Source organism: Cygnus olor, chromosome 1 (genome assembly GCF_009769625.2).
Source record: "Cygnus olor isolate bCygOlo1 chromosome 1, bCygOlo1.pri.v2, whole genome shotgun sequence".
Taxonomy (NCBI): domain Eukaryota; kingdom Metazoa; phylum Chordata; class Aves; order Anseriformes; family Anatidae; genus Cygnus; species Cygnus olor.
This window is the reverse complement of record NC_049169.1, coordinates 127088075-127103820: the sequence shown is the minus strand read 5'-3', so window position 1 is coordinate 127103820 and position 15746 is coordinate 127088075. Positions and strand designations below refer to the sequence as shown.

The following is a 15746-nucleotide window of genomic DNA, read 5'->3' as shown; positions in this document are numbered from 1 at the left end:
GAAAAGCAAAAAAAAAAAAGTGTTAATGCAAGTTTTACATAAAGGCTCCTAGTCCTTTGTTTTAAAGCTTTACATTCACTAGAGGTAACTGAGATACAACTGACAAAGGCTGAATACATGCCACTAGGTGATGTAGCATCAAGAGATCGATCTGAAGTCTGTAAATTCACTACTGCCCATCCACATTGCACTAATCACGTTGAGGTGATTAAGGGAAAAAATTGAGAGAAACAGAGACAGACATATTTTTACAGTTACAATACATACCCACATTGCTCAATTTTTTGTACTCATCAGTAGTTTGTATGATTATATAAACATACATACATAATCAGTATGATAGTGAGAGCATGTCTTAAGAAAATTCAAAGTTCATCAATATTGTTCCTTATATATAGTAGTTCTTTGCATTTCCTAGGGCTCCAAGGTGGAAAACAAAAAAGGTGGGTGTATCACTCTATATTCATGATGGTCTATAAAGAGAAGCAAGGAAATGTATCCAAATATCTGGTGCTTGGTAAATCATTTACTCAAATTGGGCTATTAAAAACAAGGAAATGAAGAACATTTGAACTTCTAATTCATACAGCTTTGCTTTTCATAACCATAAGAGTCTGAAGAAGTTTTTAAACAAATATATATATTTTTTTCTGTTACCATTCAATGGCATGATCTCGACTATTGGTATCTTTACAGTCAGAATCAAGAAACATATCCTTGTAGATCCTCCCACATAAGCAAAACATATCTGGAGCAGGGTGATCACATGTCTGCAGGACTTGAAGCATGACTTGCAGTGCCTTCTCCCTGTCACCCGCATTATTTCTTCTGAAATCAAATACAAAGAATAAAATAAATGAGTTCAGATCTGAAACAGCAACTCCAAGATGGCGCAATAATATTATCCCTGTCTATCTTATAAGCCCATCCATCATTGCTATATACAAATTTTACTTTATTTACACTGATGTATGAGTGTTGGTTCGTTGATAAAAACAAATGTATTCTTTTCTCATGGGACTCTACTTCTAGCTCACCTAAGAACTGATTTAAGCTCAGAATTCCTCTATGAAAAAAAGTCTGTCATCTCACTTGATTCTTCCCTGTGTAAGTGGGCAGACTGCTGATATTCCAGTGAGAAACAATGCTTGTTTAAGTGATTGTTTCTGAAAATGCTGATGATTTGCAGCAGTCTGGCTGCTAGCTCATTCAGCTATGACCAGGATTTGTATTATTGAATCCAGAGGATCCAAAACCAGTATTGGACAATACTGACTGAGTACAGAAGAAGCCAGGTCAATTCTACTTCAGACAAAAGAGTGATAGAGATCAATATGGGGACTTAGAACTACAAGAAAAATAAAAGGACAAAACTGATTTGTATTTATCTCTTAATTAAAATTTTTCAGTTTGGAGAAAAATTGGGGGAAAAACAGCTGTCATAAAGCTTGTATTTGGTCAAATATATATCAATTGCATCAATAAGAAAAAAAACAGTGATTAAATATCATTTCAGTTCCTTATTATTATTAAGCAGAACATGAGAATTTCTACCTCGCTTTACCCTGTTGGTCTTTAAGTTTAGAATTCACTATTTATTGCAAAATGTCACTTAGAACAAACAAAAATGTTTATTTGCAAGAGTAAAGCAAACACAGCTTTAGAGCTTAATAGCCTCTCCAAGACATTTTTTAATCACTCAAGAGATTTAAAATATTTACCGACCCCCTTTCAGAACTGTTTAAAATTTCCTGATCCCTACCTAGGTATTCAGGAACAGGCTTACAAGTACTGTGATTACTTTGTCAGCAGTATCAGTAGGAGATAAGAGTTTCTGGTGAATCTAGTATTTGCAGACCCTGAAAGGATTAATATGTACTGCAAAATGTCTCAGTTTCTTAGGTAACCACCTGATGCAACAAAACCAATAACCACACATCTGCAGGAAAACAACAACAACAAAAACAGGCTGCTGTGCACGTTAGGTGATGGAGAACATGTAATAAGATTAAAGAGATTTGTAGCTACCTGTGCAGGCTTTATCCTGCCTTTAGTGTCAGTGGCATAGAGTAAACTTTCACATCAAGTACTTGCATATTTTTGGAGCATTATTTTCTTCAGATTGACTGTTGTTCTGAAACTAATACTGGTCTTCTCTAATGAGCACACAAGGAGAAACTTGGTATCTTCTTTTAGTTTTACAGGAAATTAAATGAAATTTAAAAGTGTGGGGGTAAAATCCATAGCACTGGTCACAAGCTTTATACAAACCTCTTCTGAACTAACCACAGTATCTGAGCCAGGTATCATTGTTGTTAAGATGAATAAAGAGAAAACTGGGTAAACAAAGCTTAGAATAAAATTGGGCCCTAAAACATAAGTCCAACAGCTCCCAATAAGCACATGCATAACAATCAGAGAATGTCATGTGCTCAAGCTTTTGATGAAAAAGCAAGAAATGCCCGAGCACCTAACTTACAGCATTTTCATATGAAAAAAATGACTGCTTCCAAGACAAGACAAATGGACTCAACTCTGTCCTGTGTGAAATCAGGTTAAATTAACAAAATTAAGATATGTTTTATATTGGTTGAAACAACTTTAAAAAACAAAACAAAACAAACAACAACAACAAAAAACAATGCATAAAGCAAGATTGATTAAAATAGGACAGTGCACATATTAACTCTTTTGGACATCAAAGGATGAACCTGCACACACTGAAAAAAAAATACGAGGAGCATTTCACGAGACCAAGACATAAAGAAACAGTGTGTTAGAGACCTCAAAATTAAAGGCGTCTATCTCATAGTAAGGAATGCTGTGACTTATTTGGTTCATATAAGGTAAAAAGCAAATCTTCATTAAAAATATATTGTTCAGTGCTAAATTTCATTTATTTTAAACAAGTATACAATAACACAGGATATTATTAAACAAAAATCAGTTTATACACTTTTATATAAATGGTATTTTTCACTGCAGCATAATTTGATGACTCTTGGGCAATAGAAACCCAATTACAAAAATCTACAGATTTAGGAACAGTTATAAACCTATAAAGCAATCCCCAAAAGAGAGGACTAACAAAGAAAAAATAAAATAATAAATAAATACAATAAAATAAAAATAAGAAAGGTCACATAATTTAGGCTACAAGCAACTTCTATATGTCAACATGAAAATATACTGTTTTATAACATACAGTACCTGTTACGCATGACCAAGAAAAATTTTTGCCTGTTATTTCATACCGCACACTTTAGGATCTGCACGTCTGACAGTTTATAACTTGCTTTAATGTGTCTTGAAAACAGGCCTGTAATGCTATCAATGCAGTAAAAGAAATTACCATATATTCTCAAGGCTGTAGCACTGGCATCTATTTTATTTGCCCAATATCGTTTAGATAAGCTTCCCCAGCCTCCTCAGTCCCCACGTAGAATTGTGGCAGAGTGAATCACAAAATTGCAGGTTGGAAGGGACTTCTGAAGGTCATCTAATAGAATCTCCTGCTCAGAGCAGGACCATCTCCCAACAATAGATTTTTCTAAAAAGCTGAATCTTTGTATTGGGTTTACATGGCAAGGTTTAGTTAGCAGGGGGCTGCAGGAGCGGCCTCTGTGAGAAGAGTCCAGCAGCTGCTTCATGATAAATAAGGGCCAGTTTCAGCCTGCTCCAAAGGGACCTGCCTCTGCCCAGAGCCGAGCCAATAAGCAATGTTGGTTGTGCCTCTGGGAGAGCAGATTTAAGGAAGGGGAAAAAAAACTACTGTGCAACATCAGCTGGGAGAGAGGAGTGAGAAAACGTGAGAAAAACAGCCCTGCAGCCCCCCAGGTCAGAGCAGCAGGAGGGCAGGAGGCGCTCCAGGCACACAGCAGCAGTTCCCCTGCGGCCTGTGCAGGGAGAGGCCCCTGGTGGAGCAGGCTGTCCCCCTGCAGCCCATGGGTCCCACACGGAGCAGATCTCCACGCTGCAGCCCCCCCGTGGAGGAGCCCCCGGTGGAGCAGGTGGATGTGGCCTGGAGGAGGCTGCGGCCCATGGAGAGCCCCCGCAGGAGCAGGCCCCGGGCCGGAGCTGCAGCCCGTGGAGAGGAGCCCACGCAGGAGCAGGGGCTCTGGGGGGAGCTGCCGCCCGTGGGGGACCCGTGCTGGAGCAGTTTGCTCCTGGGGGATGGATGGACCCCGTGGTACGGAGCCATGTGGGAGCAGGTCTTGAAGAGCTGCTGCCTGTGGGCAGCACCCGCAGGATCAGTTCGGGCAGGACGGCATCCCGTGGGAGGGACCCCACGTGGAGCAGGGGCAGAGAGGGACCGAGGAGGAGCAGCAGAGACGAAGCGTCAGGGACTGACCGCAGCCCCCAACTCCTTGGTTACAGGCCAGCTTACACTGAAGTATATATGTTCCTCATGGTATGACACACACCAGTCACTTCAGAGACTAAGTACTAATTTGAAATAGTTGTTTTTCATTGGCAGTGTTCAGCATACAATTTGTTAGCCTCTTCATTTCTGGGATATGACACAACTTAAACAACTTTGCATATACATGCAGTGAAGTCCTAAGGGTGCCCAGGGGTGTGCTCATGCTCTCTCCTTATATTGTACACACAGCATCTTTCTTAGCTATTGATAATTAAGGCTACTGAGACACTAAGTTTCAAATTAAAAACTCGTGAACTGCTAACAGCACCAGAAACACGCCCTCTGGAAATCAGTCCTGTCCCCATTCCTTACCTGCACGATTCTCTAGGCCTCTCCTGCTGGAAGCTCAAAAGTAATTTGTTGGGGTTTGCTTTAGTGTGTTCAAGTTTTCTCTGTGTTTGTACTAATGGAGAAAGGTTACAAAACCAGCAATCATTCATAATTTGCAGAAAACTGCATCTTTATATAAATCTATCCTCCTTTTCCCTTCCCAAATTTACACGATAAACAGAAAATTTACTGCCGCTGTCTCAGGAAGTCACTGAGCCACAAGTTGGTGGATGCAGTGGGAGTATTTTGGGAGATTTTATCACTATACATTTTCTGTCTCCATACTCTTCCCTAGATATCTGCTACTGACCACTGTCAGATGGGAATCTAAGCTAGAAAGAAATACACCCTGAGAGATTATGGCCGTCCAAATGCTGTTTCTCTCCCCTCACTCGCAAACATCTCAAAAATCGTATTGACATCAGTCTCTTACCTGGAACAACGCTGCCTTTCAGCAACAAGCAAACTCTTTTTTCACCTTCTTTTTCATTTTATAGCTTCACACTTCCTTCATCTCCCTCAAATCCATTATCTTCTCTGAATCCTTTCTCCATTGCAGTCATTACAATGAGTCCTTATTTTAAATATCCCTAAAACAAAACTTGTTCATGTTTCATAGGCTGGTTGTACCAGTGTTAAAGCTTTGGAGCCAGAACTACGCTCAGTGAACAAAGTCTTTGTCCAATGAAGTTAACAGGAACAGAAGGAATTTCACTAGGACAAGAATTAGCTTGTATTGCAAGTACGAGGTGATAGAATCTTTTTTTCTTCTTCTTCACCTTTTTGTTCACATCTTCTCCTGTATGGCTTGTTTCCATCTGTCTAGCTGGAGACTACATACTACAAAAGACCTTATATCAGTGAAAAATAATTTGTTCAACAGAATGCAACTTTAATTTCCTTTATATGTCATTTTTACGTATTGATTTACCTTCTCTTATTAGTTTAAGCAAGCAGATTTCTTGAAGAGCTATGTACAAGAGAACAAACAAAACAGAAACATGTTTCTGAAAACCCTTCCCACACAGCGTTACATTCAAAAATAGTAACCTGTTTTTTCCACTGCACTCCTATATAGATATTGATTATCTTGTGATTTCAGCCTTGAAGCTGCTAGTTTATGGCATGTATTGCCATTAAAACACCTGATCTCACTGTCACATAGCAGAGAGAATGTGAATGAGACAACATCGTGTTAGTATAAATGCAACCATTCAAAAAATAACTGGTCTTTCTAGACAACAGTGTGGGCATTTATTATCCTATACAACACCTTTGCTTACAATAATATGCAATTGATATTAAAATGTGAATTTTTCGTTTTCTTGCACAAAAATAAGAACATTGAGTTAGTTACAGATGTCACGGTGACTGCATAGCAGATAATCTGAACTGCTAATAACTGTATAGAAAGGTACGGCAAAAAAAAAATCCAAAAATTCATAATTTTTGAGACTTGCAATAACTAATTTTATTAGAGTTATTGCACATAACCTTTACTTTAAAAGATAATTATAATTAATTTGCGAGTTAAGACATTTCACTGAGGATGCAATTTGATTGAAGAACATTTGATATTCACAAAAGTGAATGAGGAAACAAGACCCCAAATTAAGCTTTGAGATTGGAACTAAATTTGCAGGTCTTCAGATAGCCGTGACAATGAAAAAATTGCATTTTTTTTGCTCATGTACACTTCAGATGTTTCATGCAAGCCTCTTATATAAAATGAGGAACCCCATGATGTGATTTTTCTAATCTGAGTCATCAGAAAACAGAATTACATTTCAAATAACCCAGTGCATTTCAATAAGAATAATTTCCTATAGCTACCATTACTCACAATTACTAGTGATTTTCTACTTGCACTCTGTTAATCCCTTCACTTGGTAATTGCTTTTTGTGTGTGCGTATTGTTAAAACACAGCATGCCGAGTTAAATAACAGTGACTGCAGATGCCCTCATCTTTAATAAGTGAGGACAGAACTGCCTTGGAAAGAGACCGAAGTCTTCATAGCTTTGGCTTCATGCCTGGCCTGGTCTGAAAGTAGCCAGAATCTACTCTGTTTTGAACAAAATTTGACATAACCTTTGCCTCTTTGCAAGCTTCCAGACTTTGAAACTGTGTAACATCTGGTAACTCCAGTTTCGTTAAATAAGGGTAACTGAAAGGTATTCATTCAAACATAAGTATACTGCAAAAACTTTGCTATGCAGAACTAAATTACTGAAGTAGATCCTAAGCAAACATCCAGTTGACATCCATCTTAGCATTTGAATTAACTATAAACATCTGTACTTCGTCTACTATATATATATACACACACACACTACAGCAGCAGGAAATAAAACTATGAAGAACAAACTAGCATCCTTTTTCATTACTCTCCTAACCTGATTACAAACAAGTAAAATTCATAGAAACGGATTGCAAAGCTTTCCTGTTCCATTGATCATGATTTGTTCTGCTCACATGACTTGCTCAATGCTTTTTAGATAATTTGAGGCAATATGAAGTACAGAACAAGAAACAGTTCACTTAACTCTAAAATGATTAAATAGGAGAAGGTATTCTATAACCTTTCTTTAGAACATGTTGTCACATTATGTGCTTTCTATGAAAGAATGGTGGAAAACAATAGTAGGCTTTTCAAAAAATAATTAAAATAACAATAAAAATACCTTTAAAATCTTTTTTCATCATTTGCACCCCCCAAAAAAAAAAACCTCAAGCAAAAATGTAACTGTTGCTTATAACTAATTCACATGATACTTTAAAACATTGAAATACAAAAGGCATAAATATATGCATGCAACATAAGAAGGTAAATCAAATTACTTTACATGCTCATTTCCCTTGAGAAGATGCTTGTTAAAAAGAGGGGGGGGGGAAAGCGGTGGAGGAAGGGGAGCAGAAAACAGCCATAATATTGGAGAACCAGTTTTAACATCATGCCATATATGCAGGTGGTACTCCTACCTTCTTTTCATGAATTAAGATAGTCATTGCACTAGATTTCCAGGCAAATTACTTATTGCAAGAGTATCTGGAAACATTCACCCATTCAGATTTTCTAAAACATCAAAATGAGGGTGAAAGCTTCCATCATGCTTGAAAAAGCTTGAAAAAACTTGAAAAAGCTCCTTGTAGACACCTCCAAGCTGAGAATGTTTACTTAGAGAACTTCATGCATTTTTGTGTTACTTACACGTCTGTGAAGTAACACTTTTGTTCTATTTCTCCATGATGTGGTGATGAATAACTCAGCTATTGCAACAACAAAAATGAAAGGACCCACAAGGAACTTAATGATATTTCATGTGTGGGGTGGAGAACTGTGATGTATAATAAAAATGCATTTATCATACAGTACAGGCACATCTTTGATAAGCAGAACATCACAAAATATTGAAATACTGACCAGCTGACCTCCAGCTACATGCACCAGGCAAAGCTCTAAATGGAAAAATCAGACAGCCTTCAACTAGACACATATTTAAAACAGAGAAATTAAAATGGAAACAATTCAGAAATTTCTTAGCTTTCAAGGATCTTGGAATATGAGAACATCCTTTCACAGCAGCTCACACACCTCACCTACTCCTTACATTACGGTTGCCTCCCAGGCAAGGTACACTCATGGAGTGAAGCAAAGAGCCATCTACATCTGAAACAGCCACAGACAGCCCTCAGTGACACAGCATCTTACTTCATCCCAAAGGTGTGAATACAAATATTGAAAACATTCATGTTGCACATTTGGGCTGAACTTAAACTTGAAGATATGTCCCATCCTATGCCTAAGGTAAGATATAGTCAGAACTAAATCTTAGTTGGGAGGCAAAAAGAACAATGTTTTACACGAATGCACATCTGCATTAAAGAGAGCACTCTCTACTTCTGTGTGGAGTCAAAATTAATTAGCTTAAAAAACTTTAGAGGAATGACTTTTTGCTCTCTAGAGCTTCTAAACAAGCAGTCAGGAGGGTGACCTGGAAAAAAGCTTGGAAACGTGCACAATCCCATCATTGCAAATGTCCATTACTAGCCTCAAGGTTATTATTAGACACTAGAGATGATAAATTTAAGGTGCTCTCAGTGCTCCAAGACGGAAATCTGGGAAGAAGATATTGATCTGGAAGAGAGGCTGTGCTTAATAACATGCTATGTGAATCAGGGTACTGGAAACGTATATGCAGATGTCTGCTTCTCTATAATATACAACAATACTAAGTGCTGTACTGTCCTGCAGAGTACTCTGCAGGCAGGCCCAGGCTTGCTTCGCTCACGATCCAAGCTGGGTCCGACCCAGGCTGTCTCTGAACCAGAAGACATGCAGCTAGGCTGGAACGGTGCCCAGTCTGAAGTCATACACCCTGTCTCTTCCCTTAACACGGTTTGTTAACTTAGATCCAGAACTGCACACAGCTGTGGTTCAGATTGAGCTTGTGTCTGCTGAATGTACCAGCAACTGCCCATGGCCCTCAGAAGTGATCCCTTACCACTTGTCTGCCACATCGCTAGCTCTCTACAGCACTTGAACAGCACTGTCTTGAAAACACAGAGTGCAATTAATTGCCAACAAAACTCAGTTACAGATGCCAAGAGGAAATAAATGAACAACTTTCTCTGTTGTTTATGCTCACAGTTCCGGCACACTTTCATAATAAAATTAAGCAAACATTAACTTCAGCAGGCTTTGATGTTCTTGCAACTACTAATTGTTTTGCTTTTGATGTATTTTGTCTCTGGTGCGCTCTATTAGCGATACTAAGCAACATCTCGACTGCTCTGTACACTAACATTAATAGAATCTTAAATGAAAACATTGTTCTGTATTTTTATAAACAGATTCTAATAAAACTTCAAGAAAATTATTCTTAAAAAAATAAGTGGTTCAAAAATCCCAAAGAAGATGCTAAGAGCAATACCCTGGGGGACTTTTTTTTAACTTAAGTGGACTTGTTCTGAAAATGTTCAAGTCCTAAACTCTAGACTTTGGTCCTGCACTTTGTTCCAAGAAGGCAAAAACTTCCGTAGAAGGGAAATTCTGCAATCTTACTAGTGGAAAATCGGTCATTCATTTCTGAAAAAAAAAGTTCTGTAGCAATGTTTAAATTGTTCCCATAACAGAAGTGGAGTCATGCTGGTTCAGGCTAATGATGAATTTAATGAAATCTGCCGATGCAAAAAGCAGGTGTGTAAGCAAATCCATTTTGTCTTGTCTTAAACAAGGGCTCTGTTGGCAATGCTGAAACAACACAGAAGATTTAATGTAAAGAATTTAATACAAAGACTTTGAAGACAAAGAGGGCAAGGAAATGTACCAGTATTAATATGAACATGTAAATGATGAAGTTTTAAAAACTGTAGTCTGATCAAATCAGGATATTTTCCTAAGGACAAGGCATGATCCTGACCCTAACATCTTGAGTCAAATTCCCAAAATAATGGAAAGTTGGAAAAACTTTCTTCAAAAAAAAAAAAAAAAATTAGGGACAAGTCCTTTTTGTTGAAACCACTTCTCAAGAAAGCAGCATGATATCTTAAGGAAACTTGAATTTCAGAAGCTTTCAGAGATCAAGCCTGCAGTTTTTAGGGGTTGGAGGGAAAAAGGTGGAAAATCATACCATAAAATGATAACTGTACAGCCAGGAAGCAAATTACAACACGGTTTAAAGTATATATCATCATAAGAAGCAGCAAAACACTGGTTCCTACTTTAAAATACTCTTATGTTGTACATAAAAAATTTATACCAGAAGTCCATTTTCTCTTATTTTTAGGCAGCCAAATGAGAAAAGTATCTTTCATTAGATGTGATAAACTGCAAAATTCCATCTTCGTGTATTCAGATCTAAATTTTCTGAAAGATATACTTCAGGAAAAGAAGTTAACAGACTCAGAAAAAGGTTAATCAGCTAAGATTTAATAGTACATGATATCAGGAGTGGAGGAGAATCAAGACAACCAGTGTTTGCTTCCAGTCTTAAAACAAACAACAACACAAAATCAAAAACAAAACAAAACAAAAAAACAAAAACACACAAACAAAAAAACACAACTATGTAACTTGAGTTATATGTAAGAATTATACTCATATATTTGATATTAAGAACTAAATATTAATAATTTGTCCTTCTCCTTATTAAAAAGGCTTTGTCATCATTCAAGTTTGGGTTAGGATTCCAAACATGGGTCAAGTTATCCTTTTCTTTGAGAAATTTGGGCATTGTCAGGTATCTGATGAATTTCATATCACAGACATACTTCCCATTGTAATCAATTCACATTTCAGAACTGTTTTCTCTTTCTTTTTATATACAAAAGCATTTTAAGTAGGTTTTACTGCAGCCTTCAAAGAAATCTCTATAGCTAGTTGTCATAAAAGCATGGACATTAGAATTATGCACAGCATCAGTCCCACCTATGCTGTATGCTCTAAATACTCTGTATTACTACTGCATTCTTCAAAGATCACTTAAGACTACTTGCTAGTGCATCACATTCAGATGCTCAGTCTGTTAACAAACCACAAGATCCTTTTCAAAAATCACTTCCTTCTATGAACTTTTCAACTGGCATATACTGCGTTCTTTGTTCATTTGTGTGACCTTGCATATAGTTGCATGCGAATGAACTTCTTTTTGTAGTGAACACATTATATAAAATGCTGTATGAAAACTGTTTCTTGGCATGGAAATGAAGAAGCAATATCTGGTATTTTTCTGAGCAATGTTTCTGTATTTACTCCTTAGTTTGATGAAACTGGCAAATGGTACCAGACTTATTACAACTTCCGAAAAAAATGCCACAAGAAAAAAAAAGTCTGGTGGGGATTCCCCATCAACAACTGTTTTTCTAGATCTGTAACTAAATTCTTAATCCCTTTGGTGTCTTAATCCCATCCTGATGTTGCCTTTTTTTTTTTTTTCCTCTCCTTTAAGTTTGATTGCAGGTCACAACTTTTAACAACATGCAAATTACATCTAAGCAGTTACTTTCATTATTACATCTAATCTCGTTTGTATAACATCTACTTTCTGGTACAATCTTCATATGAATTCTTTAGAAATGAAGCAAATATTATACATAGCCACTACAGAAATCTGTAGCTATCTAGAAGAGTTCAATAATATATTGTTGTGCTTCGTAATCTAGGAGAGCTAAATCAGTAGAGAGCCTGTAGGTCCAGATTGCCTTTCAATCTTTCAAGGAAGCTGCATCATGAACATGTATTCACAGACCAAGAAGTACTTGCTAACTATGACTTTGTTAACTCACCAATAACTCTATTATGCTAAACTTTTCAAGATGTTCAGAATAATCAGTGACTCAGAATAAACAGTCTCAGCCTGGCCAAGAACCCGCTGGTATCAGTGGAGTCTTTCACTATTACTCTGGTGGCCTTTGGAACAGATGTTATTGTCTGAACTATACGTTGAAATATAAACTCATGTGGAACAACAGCAATATAATGAAACATCCTCAAAAAATAATCCTTACCGATTCAATGCAAAAGCATAATGAAATTTAATGTTGTGTTGATCAGCCAGATCACAGGTAGGAAGCATTTCAAGTGTTTCTACCAGCTTCACCATAGCATCATAGTCCTAGCAGGAATTCAAATAAATAAATAAATAAATAAAAATGAAAGAAAAAAAGGAGCTGAAGAATACCTCCATCAGAGGAAAACATCACTAAACTAACACATCATGACTAGAGAGTATCTCAGGTGGACTGTTCCTAAAAAAGTCAGTGACAGCTACAAAACACGTAAAAAATAAAACAGGGACTTTTCTATCCATGTCAGCCCACGCCTTTTCTTCCATTCAATGTCACATATACATTGCTGAAGAGGCCAGTTTACTGAGATCATAGATGGCCTCACACTACTTTATCTGTTCGTTCATTATGTATTTGAAGATGAATACATTTCTCAAAGAGACCTTTCAAAAGAAAGAAAACGCTCACCAGAGATGATCCAAATGAAGTTGGATAAAAGGCTGCATGAAAATACACATCTCAGAAAGGAAAGTTAGGTAACAAAGGGCAATATGGTCACCCACAGCTCTCACAACTTATTTATACTTACCAAATAACCAACTTAGCTTCTGATAGAAAACATTGCTGTTGAATGGTTTGAAGTATGTTTTAAAAGTGATATCAGTACACAGATTAGCTGTGTTTTAGCAGAAGTAGAACTTATTTAAAAACAAAAATCAAGAAAAGGTGCACTTACATTTTAAAAAGAAATTAAGATTTCTTTGAATGATAATTCTCAACTTGGGCACCTCTGGCCAAAACAGCGGTCAAAACAAATGTCTTTTCTTGGTTTCTGAAATTATTTGACCTTGGGGCAGAGGAAAAAGGGGAGGGAACAGAAAAGCAAACATCTCGCCTTTTTTTTTTCTTTAAGGAGATTAAAAATGACAGAAAACAAAGGAGGAGACCTCCGGAAGTCATCTAATCAGTGTCTCTTGTTCATAGGTAAAACAAATGAGTCTAAGGCCCCGTAAATAGCCTAATAGTCAAATCAAACTGTTAATGCAGAAATGCAGTGTCAGCTTTGAATCACTGTTTAACAAATGATGAGGTGTGCAACAATACCCAAAATCCCATGGTAGAATCATCTTTCTTAGTCTTTAGAAACATACCTGTATATCTCGGTAAGAAAGAAGCAGGTTTATGACAATATCAGAAGTCAGCACTTCAGTATTATCCATTCGAAGCTTAATTCTGGCCAGCTCCTTAGCAAGTTCATCTCCTTGATACTTCTCTCTAGCTTTTCTTATATCATTTAGCAGTGTTTCTTTATAATAGGCACTAAAAAAGTGAAAGAGACATTTGGGAAGAAGACTTATTTCTTATGAATCATAGAACCGTTAGAGTTGGAAAAGACCTTTAAGATGGTCAAAGCCAACCACCAACCTGACCTACCAAGTCCCATCACTAAACCATGTCCCTTAGTGCCATGTCCAATGTCTCCAAGGATGGGGACTCTACCACTTCCCTGAGCAGGGGAGGGAAACCATGAAACATGGTTGCATTTATAATAAAAGCTATAATTTCTAATTAAAAGTACCATTTCCTCAGAATGAAGTCTACATCAAATGTTTCGTCTAAGTTGACATTTTTCATTAAATCATTACACACGTTCCACCTTGCTTCACCTCAGCCTATGGGACTATATATATCAATACCAGGATTTTGAGATAATTTTATTACCACAGTAAAACTGTGACATATTTTGGCCCATTACTGACCATGACAAATGTGGCACTTTGTATCTCTATCCTTAAGAAGGCAACAATTGGAATAATAAAGTGACACAGAGACAAAAAACTACTGTGATATAAAGAGGAGATAAGGGATTTTATAACCAAAGGAGGAAAGAAAATTTCAGACAAAGAAACCAAAACAAAAACAACCTACCAAAAGCTTATTTCATTGTAGTCTGTTTGATGAATATAATGCATAACGTGTATTAATATGAATATAACACATAACATTAAATCCCCCAGTAGGTGTTTTACACTTTAGTTATACTAATGTCAGTGCACAGTGCGACACCAGATATTTTATAGAATACAAATTTATATCTATATTATCAATATGGCAGTTATAAACTACCTTGACAGGCTACTTAGAGCTAACATTATCTGGAGCAGATTATGGAGTCAATATCTGGGAAGTCAGCAGATGGTGCCTGACATCCTCAAGTGCACACAGTGCCTTTTTTGTTTACAAATGAGTATCGCTAATATTCAGCTTTGCTAAACACTAAGCCCTACACACAGCAAAGAAAAGTAAGTGCTCCAAAACATTATGTCTTACATTGAATGCATATGATTTTTATAATGCAAGACAGCAAGGTCACAGTAGGTACTACTGGAAAGCTTTTAATAGTTGTCCTACTGTCAAGTGGAGGTTAGGCCTAATTTACCACATATTACCAATGTCAAGTTTCTATCCAGCACTGCTTTCTCCCAGGCTAATGATAATTAGTCCTTTTGTTAACCAAACCAAAAGGAGATGGTGTTTTTTGAAATTGTTTTTCAAAAGTATCCAAATGACTTAGGAATGGAAGTCTCACTCTCAAGGAAGATTTAACACATAACCTATTCGAATTTATTCAAGCTTTTAGAAGAAATGTGGGGTCATCTAGCTACTTCTTCTTCTTCATAGAGCTCTACCACAATAGCGTCTAATTCTGCACCAGTACAAAAGCCTTTTTCAGGCACTTTAGCCTGAAAATGGAAGAGAAAAAAATGGCTTTACTGCAGGGCTTTCAACACAATTATCAAACAGAAATCACTCACAGCCTTGGTCATAAATGTCAGACAAAATATACAGGTAGCTTTGGATAGTTCTTTCCCAGAGCACCATTTCATAATGACACAAATGCTAAATGGTACCAAAATTAATTATTACCAGGACCAACTACTAAGCTGGTTGTGCTACAAATTTCCTGAGTCCTGCATCGCCTAGCACAGCTGACCAGCTGTAGTGAGTTTCTGCCTCTCCTCTTGTCCCTCTTCTCAAAGTGGGCCTGTGTTGCCTCCCTGTAGCCTTCCCTCTAGCACTGCATTGGAGAAGGAGGGAGCCTGTGTTTCCTCAGGCCAGCAATATCCCATTCACAGAGAACAGCAGAAACTGGTGTGGATGGAGGTAGAAGGGCAAGGTGAGTGTGGGCTGGGACATCTATAGATCCTAACAGTGGGACTGGGAGAGCACAAAGCACAAAAGAAGGCAATGGGGAAAGAGAAAGAAATCTGACAGCCCTCAGTGCTACCTTATGCTTCAGACACTGGGGAAAAGACAACCAAGAAGCTCAGTCTCTCCCATTTTTTTCCAGAAAAATAAACAAAAACAGACTGCAGAGTACATGGAAAGCAATCCAGAGAGAGACACTTTCATCTCCAGCCCCAGTACTCAGAACTCCAACAATCCCTTGTATAAGTGGCTTAACAGTACCTCATTTATTATGT

General features: G+C 37.4%; 1 protein-coding gene across 5 annotated transcripts in view; it reads right to left on the bottom strand.

Annotated features, from left to right (window-relative positions):
- MAP3K15 (mitogen-activated protein kinase kinase kinase 15) overlaps positions 1 to 15746 on the bottom strand; it is an 87414-nt gene that overhangs the window by 32983 nt on the left and 38685 nt on the right. For all 5 annotated transcript variants that reach the window (XM_040532341.1, XM_040532351.1, XM_040532371.1 and 2 more), the window contains exons 5-7: positions 13413 to 13581; positions 12262 to 12368; positions 658 to 828 (exon numbers count right to left, since the gene is read on the bottom strand). In XM_040532341.1, coding sequence (XP_040388275.1) covers positions 658 to 828; positions 12262 to 12368; positions 13413 to 13581 — 447 coding nt within the window. The remainder of the gene's footprint in view (positions 1 to 657; positions 829 to 12261; positions 12369 to 13412; positions 13582 to 15746) is intronic.